A 10,665-nucleotide genomic window follows, 5' to 3' on the forward strand; every position below is an offset into this window, starting at 1 on the left:
GTATTGACCTAATTAATACAATTAAAAGGACATTTAATTTTAATTTCTCTAAAATTTAAATATCTACAAATTAAAAGATGAAAAATTTATTTATCTTCTTCTCAAAATTTCAATACTCTAATCTAATTGGACCATTGCCACCGCCATAGCCGGTCACGAACCCATGATATTTTTTCTCACTCTTCTCGGTTCTCTCTCACGGTCTCACCCTCATTACTCTCTCATATAAATACCAGTTCAGCTTCCTCTCATCTTACTGAAACACAGAAGTGGCAACCACTATTGCGCTTCTTCTCCGCTGCCGTACGTCGGAAAATCTTGGCCGGCGAGAAAAAAGAAAAAGAGATTCCAAGAAAAGAAAATAAAAACCAGACCCAAACAAACCGCAACATTAACCCGAAAATTCAGCTCCTCACACAAATGACAAGTGAGTAAATTAAATCAACACTATCTCTCTTCATTTTCCACTAGTGTCCCTCGGATCTCGCTTCTTTTTCTTTGTTTCTCGAGTCCCGTTCAAAGATCCGATTTTCATGCCTACAGTCATCATTAGCCATGAAAATTATGCGTTCATTATTTACTTATTTTTTAATTAAAAAAAGAAAAAAAATTGAACGCTGTTTCTTTTTTTATATAAATATTTCATTTGTGCTGTCCCCATGAAAGCGCGTTTCCAATTATAAATCTGCTTTGTTGGTTTTTCAGGTTGGAGTGCTGTTGTTGAATGGCAGAAAGAAAAAAACTAACAAGAAAAGAAAGTTTGTTATGAACAGGTGTTTGAGCAAAGCTTCTTCTTCGTCTTTTCCAACACTGATTCTTATTCTCATCCTCATTCTCTTTTTATAAAAATACCTCTTTCTTTTATTTCTTTTTGAGTTCAATCTCTTTTCTCTCTGTGACATAATCATGGGAGGATTGAAGGTTGTTACTCCCTGTTTGCAATGGTCATTACCTCATTATTCCCCTTCTTCTTCTCCTTCCTCTTGTTCTCAAACCCTAGCTTCTGCGATTTCATCCCCTTCTTATGTATATTCCTATGCTTCGTCAAAACGACGCAGTTTCAATCCTTCCCTATCGTGCCGATTCGTCCACCCTTGCACACTCTTCAAAACCACGTCGTTTCTCCACAGGTCTCGATCCTTAGATTTTCACAATCACCTCTTCTCGACCAACACCAGAACACCGATCAGAAGATCCTGTAGCGCGAGCTTAGATTCCTTCTCCGACGAGGAATTCGCTAAGAAGATCGAAGACTTGACCCTCGGGTTTCAGCTCAACGAAGACGATTCAGATTCGGACGGCACTTCTTCTCCAACCTCGTCCTCGAATTTCGTGAATGGGCAGAGCATCCCGGAGCCGCCGTGGATGGTGTCCGGCGGTGGAGAGGAGATAATCATTCCGGCGAACATAGAGCGGAAAGCGAACAGCGTGGAGCTTCCGTTCTCATTGAGGATCATCAAGAAGAAGCTCCAATGGAAGGAAGGTTTTAGGGAGGCAGGTGAATCCGCGTGCTGTTCGGTGAAGAAAGCGTTCTCTTCTATGGTGTTCATCATTCGAGAGCTCCATAGCTACACCCTCCAGATGAGAGAGACTCTCTGCTACCAAGACCTACAAGGAATCCTCGAGAGGGTACAAACGGAAATGCACGCTTCCTTCGTTTGGCTCTTCCAGCAAGTGTTCTCACACACCCCTACTCTCATGGTTTATGTCATGATCTTGCTCGCCAATTTCACCGTTCATTCCATGGGACACAACGCCGCCGTCATGGCCGCCGTGAATCCACCTACGCTGACCATGGAGATGGAAGAAGAGGAGTCTGTCAGTGATAATCAGAGCGGATTTGATTCCTCTGCGGTAAAGACATTCACCGTGTCATCATCTAACGGGAAGAAAACGACTTCCGTTGGTGGCGGAAACGGTGGCGGAGGGAAATTCCGACCAGCGGCGAACGGAACCGACGGGGAAGGCCGGTCTGACCGGTCGGACCGGCACCAGGGAACGGTTTTCCCTGACGGTTTGACGTCGTCGCAGTCTCAGGTTTACAGAACAGGGGAGAGCAATAACAATAATAATAATAATGCGGAGTCTTCGTCAGTGGAGGAGGAAGAAGAGGAGCTGTGGAGTTCGATGGTGGAGGAAGCTTCTAGAATGGAGGATGTGAATCGTGACTCGATGAAACAGTTCGTTTCGCCCGTAAAAGCCAAGATGGAGAGTGATGACTATGCTGAGTATCTGAGAACGGAGTTGGTTTACCAAACGGGCTTGTCTAAGGAACCAAACAACTCTCTTCTTCTCTCAAACTATGCTCAGTTCCTCTACCTCGTTGCACATGATTACGACAGGTGAATTTTCCTTTTTTTTTTTCTTTTTCAAAAAATTCTTCACTTTTATTTGCTAATTTTGCTTGCCATGGCATAAGTATTCTAGTTTCTAGTATTATTATTATTATTCCCGTAGTAATGTTTTGGTAAAAGTCGAAATTCACATGCATAGAGTCTCCATCATTGGTAAAAATATATTTATTAAAGTTATATATGACTACTTGAAAGTCCATAAAAATTAACTCGTCATGTGTTTCTTGCTTTGTTAAAAGAAAATGGAAAGCCAGATTTTACAAAAATATATTTGATTATTGTATGTTGTGGTAATAATATACTCTTGTAGGACTGACTAATTTATGATTTTGTTTTTATATGAATTATGTGTGTGTTACCAAAGAGGTCGTTCTAGGTAGGAGCAGCGAAAGCATATTCTAATTCATCGTCAAAAATATATTAAAACCCAAACTGAAAAAAAATTAGGGGGATAAAAAAGACAATGAGGTTTTTGATTTGTCCAAGTTTGAATCTTGATAGAAGAGTATGCGGTGTATTTACCCTGCACCACAGGTTCATGAGCAGGATCTATATATTTCGGTATCTGTCATCTTCCGCGCGTGATAGTCACGTGCATCACAAATGATCTCACACGGAACTTTGTTGACTTTGACTTTTTAATAATTTTTTGGTTTAGACTTTACTCTGTAATTTACACTAGTATTTAAATCTGTACATGGCTATAATATGCCTATAAGGAAAACTATCACAGACAGCACATAATAATAAATTGCTTAGTAACGTAATGAAAGAAATATCCTTGAAATTGAGTAGTTTGGCATTGCAATTTTCATGTGAAAAGTGGTTAAAATTGATGTTGACATTTTGGTCCTGTTCTTTGAATTATTTCACCAGAGCGGAAGAATACTTCAAGAAGGCAATAGGGGTTGAACCTCGTGACCCAGAGGCATTTAATAAGTACGCAACGTTTCTATGGAAAGTGAAGAATGATTTGTGGGCTGCAGAAGAGACTTATTTGGAAGCAATTTCAGCTGAGCCTTCAAACTCTTTCTATGCCGCTGATTATGCTCATTTCCTATGGAACACTGGTGGGGAAGACACTTGTTACCCTTTGTCATCTGATGCCTCCCAAGAACTTTAATTGGAATAAATATCTCAAGAAGAAGAAAAAAAAATAAATTGTAAAAGAATATAGAGAAAATAAGGGAAAAAAATTTTCAAAGCAAAATAAAAAAGAAAAGTTTTGTAGGCTATGTTTTGTTCTAAATTTTTTTATTGAGTTGAGGGAAATAGGAGAGGTGGGGGTTTGTTTTGTTATATAACTCTTTGTAATTATAATTGTACATAAGTCTTTTTACAATGGCTCATTTTGAGCTTATTGGGTCACATTTTGTGCAATCGAATGTGCAATTATAATTATAATTAGTTATGTGATTTTGATGGAGAAGATGGTGGCTGTGAGGTGGCGTTTTGGAGAGGCAAGAGGATGCATGGATTGTGTTGTTGAAATATTTAATTTTGGCTTGGTAAGTTGGCAATAAACGGCACTGCGTTTCATATGGAAAGATGAAGGGTGGAGTGTGAAAGGGGAAATGGGACCTTTCACCTTTGGCTCTCTCAAAATGTGTTGATAAGGTTTATGCTTCGTTGGATGTCATTGAAGCAGGATTTGCTTTTTGCACATATTTAATCACACTAATGTTTCTTATCTTTGTTTTGTTCACACTTCACATACTTAGTGTAATGATGTTTAATCACATGGCAAATTGTAATTAATCCTTCCTTGTTAATGTGATGCCGTTTTTGGATATGATTTTCTTTCTCTCAATATTAAAATGATTTTTTCGATTTTCAATACGAGGCTTGAATTTCACGTGGGTTATTTTCAATATGCCGTATGATTATTAATTATTTTTTGTACTGATCTCATATTGCTTATGTAAGCGATGTTACTGGATTCTCTCTGGACAAATTCTTAGTGGGTCTAGTCTTTGATAGTTTTCTTTATGCTCAATTTATTGAATGATGATGGAGAGGGATAAAGAAAAAGAATATGTGCTGGATGAAAGAAAGGCTAGAATTTGAGTAAGGGATTTATTGGACATAATTATTAATTACAAACATTTTTTATTTTGCATATGATATAATATTACGATTTTGCTCTGATTTCTTCCTTCTTCACTAATCAATAATGATGTTATATATGTGGTCGGGGTACCAATTCCTCCTTTTTGCACGTTTCTTTTGTTATTGCTGGATTATATTTCAATTTGATGATATATATGACAAAATATTTTCTAGTAGGTTACTTGAGGGTTAATGTGGAAATGTCAGCCATCTGAAAAGAAGTTTCCGAATAAAGAGCAAAGTAGGTCACATAATTCTTAATAAATAGTTTAGAATTCAAATTAAAAACTATTGAAAATATTTCTATGTTCACTTAAAAAAAATCAAATGACTTTTTTTATTTTAATTTTGAGATTTTTTTCGAAAATAAAAAAAAATAATTAATTCTCAAAACAAGATTTTTGAACTTTAATTTTTAGAATACGATTTTTTTTTTTTTTTGCATTAAGGGCAAGTTCGCCACACCCCCGACGAACTCTAGGCTGAATTCAGCAGAGTATATAAACGTGGGGCCATTTTCATTTGTCGCTTTCCTTCCAAATCTCTCATCCAAATTCACTTTGTTCCTTCTTCACTTGTGATAGTCATATTCTTCTGTATGAGATTTTCTGTCTTTCGACACCCGTGAAGTTCGTTATCCACGACATCGTCAGTTTCAGGCCAGTAAATAATATGTTAGTTAAACTTACCGTTTACATGTTAGTTAAAGTTACTGTTTAGTGGTTGCATGTTAGTTAGAGTTACAGATTTACTGTTTACATGTTAGTTAGGTTTTTTATGTTATTGTTTTCAAGTACGGTTGCTGTTTGTTGTTTATAACATGTTAGTCAGTATAGGTAGTTTAAGTTGTGAATTAGAAGGTAATTAGTGGAATAATTAGTTAGGTTAGGTTAGATTAAAAAGAAACATGATTAGTAAAATTTAGGGTTCAATTAGTTATTCATTAGGGTTGTTTAGGGTGTTAGTTGACGGCCTCATGTAGTTGGGTTAAAATTAGTAAGTTTATAAACTGATTAAGAAGTAAGGTAGACAATTAGTAGGTTTAAATATGTTTTTTAAGAATTTAGTTAATGTGAAAGAAACTGAGTTTAGTATAATTTTATTTTACTAGAGTGTGGTTAGATGGAGCAGTAGTTATTGGGCTACGAGGATACGCTTTACAGATTGGATCAGGTTGAGCACATTGCTGGCAGACTTGATCGAGTGGTATACTTTTATTACTGTTGTTTATTGTATTGTAATTAATAAACAGTAAATTTGTTATTTTATGTGTTCACCATCTTTTTTTTTTTCGTGTGGTAGGCACCTCGGATCTTGCGCACCAGACGGAATTTGATAAGATAGCCGTCGGAGCATATTAGGCCATATCTCAAACGAATCGGGTTTGAGTATGTGGCGTATATGGTTGAGTTCGAGCACGACTGGCCATTGGCCTCGGCGTTGATAGAGAGGTGGAGGCCTAAGTCCCACACGTTTCATCTACCATGTGGGGAGATGACTATCACCCTGCAGGACGTGGCCCATCAGTTGGGACTCAGGATCGACGGTGATCTTGTTAGCGGATGCATAGTTGGTTAGGAGCAGCACCATCAGAGATGGTCCATTGAGGACTTCTGCCAGCAGCTACTGGGTGCTGTTCCTGGCCCAGATGACAGACAGTCATAGATCAAGTGGACTGTGAAGCTCACATGGTTCCACAACACGATATGCAGAGAGCTGGAGCAGGACGCCACTGAGGAGCACTTGTTGAGGTACACGAGAGGGTATATCATGCAGTTGATTGGGGGTATCCTATTCCCAGATGCATCTGACTTTTGGGTGCATATCTGGTGGCTCCCCCTCCTAGAGGACCTTGGCACATGTGGCGGGTTATCATGGGACTCGGCTGTGCTGGCATGGCTGTACCGCCAGATGTACCGTGCCACGAAGCATGGTCAGTGCAATTTGGGTGGTTGCGTCAGCTTGTTGCTGTCCTGGGCCTATCACCATATTCCGCTATTATGGCCCGATGGATTTGCAAGTCCTATGCGTGTGACGGACTTGATGACACAAGCCGCACCTCTTCTCCCTGTTATGCTCAACGTCATCCATGTTGTTACGAATCCTGGAGCTGACGGGGCGACCTCTCTTGACTCTCATCATTCGTGGGTTGGGCTGAATACGGGGCCCGTCATAGGATGACCAATCTTCCTCGTGACTTATGGGTCAAAATTCTGATCTATAAACATTAAAGACCGACTCCATGCGATACACAGGATGTACAAACCGCTTCCAATCTAGTCTTGCATGAGAGCAAGCTGCAAAGACGTGACGGCAAGGAAGATGAAGAGCCTGAAAATACCCACAGTCACATTTACCCTCATCAAGTAGCACTTGGTAATTCTGTTGTCTGGACCCAGGCACGGCTGCTAACTCTTCAACCGTGAAGTTAATCCTCGACAGATCAAACTGGTAAACATTCATAGTGTTGACGTGCTTCGAGTTGAATTCAATGGCCTTCATAAACGTCTGTGAGAATTCAGCACCGACTTGAAGTTGGGCAAGGGCCTCTGAACCCTTCCTGCCAAAAAGTTCACCCAAATGGAAATAACTTGACTTAACAAGAGCCGTGATTGGCAAATTACGAGAACCTTTCATGACAGCGTTAATGAACTCGAAGATATTTGTCGTCATGTGACTAAATCGACGACCTTCATCTGCATACTGCACCCACTGTAACCGAGACATTTCTTCAAGCCAATTTGTGATTGCTACATTTTCGCCCCTCAAACGGCAAAAATAATGAGCGAACTCACGCTGCGACTTCGAATACGCTGCGTTAATCATAATCTTCTTCAACTCCTTGTTTTTGAAGTAAGTAATGAAGTTTGCAACGATGTGTCTTGTACAAAAGGCTTGGAAGGCATGAGGTGGTTTCCATAAACTTCCCTTAGCATTCAGCGCACCATCAATTGATTTGTGTCTGTCTGAAATCACTAAGACGCCGGGTTGTGGTGTCACATGCTGCCGCATATACGAAAGAAAGAACGACCAAGCCTCCTTCGTCTCACCCTCAACAATGGCAAAATGTTTGCATTGTCATATTGAGCAATGGCCATTAGCAACGTCCCACCATATTTACCATATAAGTGGGTGCCATCGATGAAAATAAGTGACTTGCAATGCTTGAAAGCCTCAACACACGGTGAAAACGTCCAAAAAACCCGATGAAACATGACAGTGTCGGTTGAACCAGGCCAAAGCTGTGTCACAAGTTGTACCCAAGTACCTAAAGACACATCAACAATTAGCACAAATAAATGGTGACTTCTTGTATAGAAAATAACCACAATGAAATTAATCTTACCGAGTAAGTACATATGCATAGCGAATAACCAATGAGGAAGCTCGTTGTAGGACTCCTCCCAATCGCTATATATTTTAGCAACGACTTTCTGTTTTGCAAGTCAAACCTTTTCTATAGGACGCCTTGTAACCGAAGTTACTCTCCACACCTCCTTGCAGAAACCTGATGCTGATTGTTGGATCTGCTTTAACCATTGCGAAAATGTGTTGGGCAATCACCTTCGAATCCAACCTACGATGGTCTTGTTCCATCGATGTTTGCATGTAAGTATGAGTACCAGTGTATCTCCTAACCTCCTATTTTTCTTACTTTCGACGATATTATATGAGAATGCTCCAAGAACAACCGGGCCCAAACTGGATACATTGTACATTATACTTCAACTGGTCACTCTCCACTATTTTATACTCCGCGTCCTTTCTGATGTTGTACCTCTTAACTGCCAACATGACTTCTTCCTTGTTCTGAAATTGTTGTCCAACCTCGAACTCATTGCTTGGATCCTCTTCGGGGCCTCTCTGGGAAAACGACCAATCCAAAGTCATTGCATCGAGATTCAACCTGGAGAAGTGATCCGGCCGGTCATATGGTCGATAAATCACAGGCTATGTCAGAGCAATTTGTGTGTCACCATAGTAGTTCATCTCTTCTTCCTCGTCTCCATCATCAGAAATTTATGTTGGTTCATCATCAGCATCGTCTCCGTCATTAGGGTTAACTTCATACTGATCCATCATCGGATCCCTAATAGCAGAACCCTCATGACTTTCAACATCATCATCCATCATGTTAGCATTATGAACTTCAATATTAGACCCATCTTGACTACCTTTAGGTGGCATATTTAGATCGATCATCGTCCTTTTAATATTTCGTATAACAGCTCCACTCAACAGACTATCGTTGATGGTATCTGCAGATGATCCTCGGCCACCCAACCCAACTCAACAGACTATCGTTGACTCCGGTATCATATAGATAATTATCGGTTGGCCAGATCTAAAAACGATAGAACATTCTTCATCTTATACTATTTCACCATCATAATGAATGGATAACAATGGATTCATTGGCATTGTAGAGAAAAAAAAATGTCTAGAATGAGAACGAAGGTAGAAAATGAAATTGTGGTTTTGAGCTCCGTTCTCCATCAGACATGCTTTTATTTTAGAAACTCAACCTAGAGTTTGTTGGGAGTATGACGAATTTGTCCTTAATGCAAAGAAAAAAAATCGTATTCTAAAAATTAAAGTTTAAAAATTTTGTTTGAAAATTTAATTATTTTTTTATTTTATTTTTAAAAAAAAAATCCTTAGTTACTAATATAAAAATTTTAGATATATTATCTTTTGGGCTTTAGATACTATTTTATTTGGGCTTAAGGGTTTAATGGGTGCCATGCTCAAATATAAATAGACCTTCAGGGTTTCGGTCCCCAATATACCAAAGCCGCCTTTGTTACTCTTTTTCCATCAAAAGATTTGCAGTTCAGCCACCTAGGAACACAGAAGGCTTTGGTTGAGGAAGATTGAAATAACCACAAGATCCAAAATCTTCCGGTCGTATGATTTATGTTTATGAATTCAGGTACGCTTCCGCATTCGAGTATGATATATATTTTTGATGATTCAATATGGATGATCTGGGTTAATAAAATTATTTATTCCAACAAGTGGTATCAGAGCCATTCATAATTTGATCATCGAAAATATTTAGTTTTATTTTCTATTAAATCAATATATGGATCGATGTATATATGTTACTCCTTACATTATGATACTGGATATATAAAAATATACACATGAATGTAGGGTTAACTACCAAAAATGCCCCCGAATTATTCAAACGCTGACAAAAATGCACTCGAATTTTATTATCGACAAAAATGCCTTCAAATAATTTAAAAACATAACAACAATACCCAACAGTAAATATATATTTTCAAAAAATACCTTAGAGATTGAATTTTGATATAATTTTTTGCAAGCATGATTATAAAAATAAGATATTATTATACATAAAAATTGGTGATTTTTCGTTAAGTATATATTTTTTTATAATTTCTTTTGTTAACAACTAATAATACTTTTAAAAAATCACAAAACAATATATACATAACAAAAAATCACCAAATTTTAAGAATAATAATATCTTATTTTTATAATAATGTTTGCAAAAAATTATATCAAAATTCAATCTCTAATGTATTTTTTGAGAAATACATATTTAATGTTAGTTTTTTTTGCAAGATTATCTTACATTAAATATGTATTTCTCAAAAAATATATTAGAGATCGAATTTTGATGTAATTTTTTGCAAGCATGATTAAAAAAATAAGATATTATTATCCTTAAAATTTGGTGATTTTTCGTTGAGTATATATTTTTTTTGTAATTTTTTTGTTAACAACTAATAATATTTTTAAAAAATCACAAAAAAATATATACTTAGAAAAAAATCACCAAATTTTAAGAATAATAATATTTAATTTTTTTAATTATATTTGTAAAAAATCACATCAAAATTCAATCTCTAAGGTATTTTTTGAAAATATATATTTACTATTGGATATTGTTGTTGTATTTTTAAATTATTTAAAAATATTTTTATCGATAATAAAATTCGAGCGTATTTTTGTCAAGGCATATTATTGTGGCCATTTGGATTGCTTTCAGAGTTAGCCGTCTATATATATATGCATCATTAATTTGTTCGATTACATACATATATATTATTGTGTGCTTGTTACGGTGAAATGTGAAATATATTTGGTTGCTTTATTTGTATAGGTATAAATTGATACTCATAAAATTAATGATTTTTTTTAAAAAAATATTAATAGAGTATAGAGTATT

At 37.0% G+C, this 10,665-nt stretch overlaps 2 protein-coding genes across 2 annotated transcripts; one reads left to right on the forward strand and one right to left on the reverse strand.

Moving 5' to 3' along the window:
* LOC107607942 lies at nt 237-4,144 on the forward strand. The gene is made up of 3 exons (XM_016309858.2): nt 237-427; nt 706-2,342; nt 3,231-4,144. Exons 2-3 carry the CDS (start codon nt 907-909, stop codon nt 3,475-3,477), a joined length of 1,683 nt encoding a protein of 560 aa, XP_016165344.1. The 5' UTR covers nt 237-427; nt 706-906; the 3' UTR covers nt 3,478-4,144.
* On the reverse strand, nt 6,669-8,060 carry LOC107644915. Its single transcript, XM_016348873.1, has 3 exons — nt 7,916-8,060; nt 7,514-7,731; nt 6,669-7,466 (listed from the first exon to the last, which is right to left on the reverse strand). The coding sequence occupies exons 1-3, from the start codon at nt 8,058-8,060 to the stop codon at nt 6,669-6,671; spliced, it is 1,161 nt and encodes a 386-aa protein (XP_016204359.1).

Source organism: Arachis ipaensis, chromosome B01 (assembly GCF_000816755.2).
Source record: "Arachis ipaensis cultivar K30076 chromosome B01, Araip1.1, whole genome shotgun sequence".
Lineage (NCBI taxonomy): Eukaryota > Viridiplantae > Streptophyta > Magnoliopsida > Fabales > Fabaceae > Arachis > Arachis ipaensis.

Coding starts and splice junctions, on each gene's coding strand:
- LOC107607942 (XM_016309858.2), top strand. CDS start 907: ATGGGAGGATTGAAGGTTGTTACTCCCTGTTTGCAATGGTCATTACCT. Junction 2,343..3,230: donor GTTGCACATGATTACGACAG/GTGAATTTTCCT, acceptor TTATTTCACCAG/AGCGGAAGAATACTTCAAGA.
- LOC107644915 (XM_016348873.1), bottom strand. CDS start 8,060: ATGGAACAAGACCATCGTAGGTTGGATTCGAAGGTGATTGCCCAACAC. Junction 7,732..7,915: donor CAAGGCGTCCTATAGAAAAG/GTTTGACTTGCA, acceptor ATGTGTCTTTAG/GTACTTGGGTACAACTTGTG. Junction 7,467..7,513: donor ACATTTTGCCATTGTTGAGG/GTGAGACGAAGG, acceptor TATATGCGGCAG/CATGTGACACCACAACCCGG.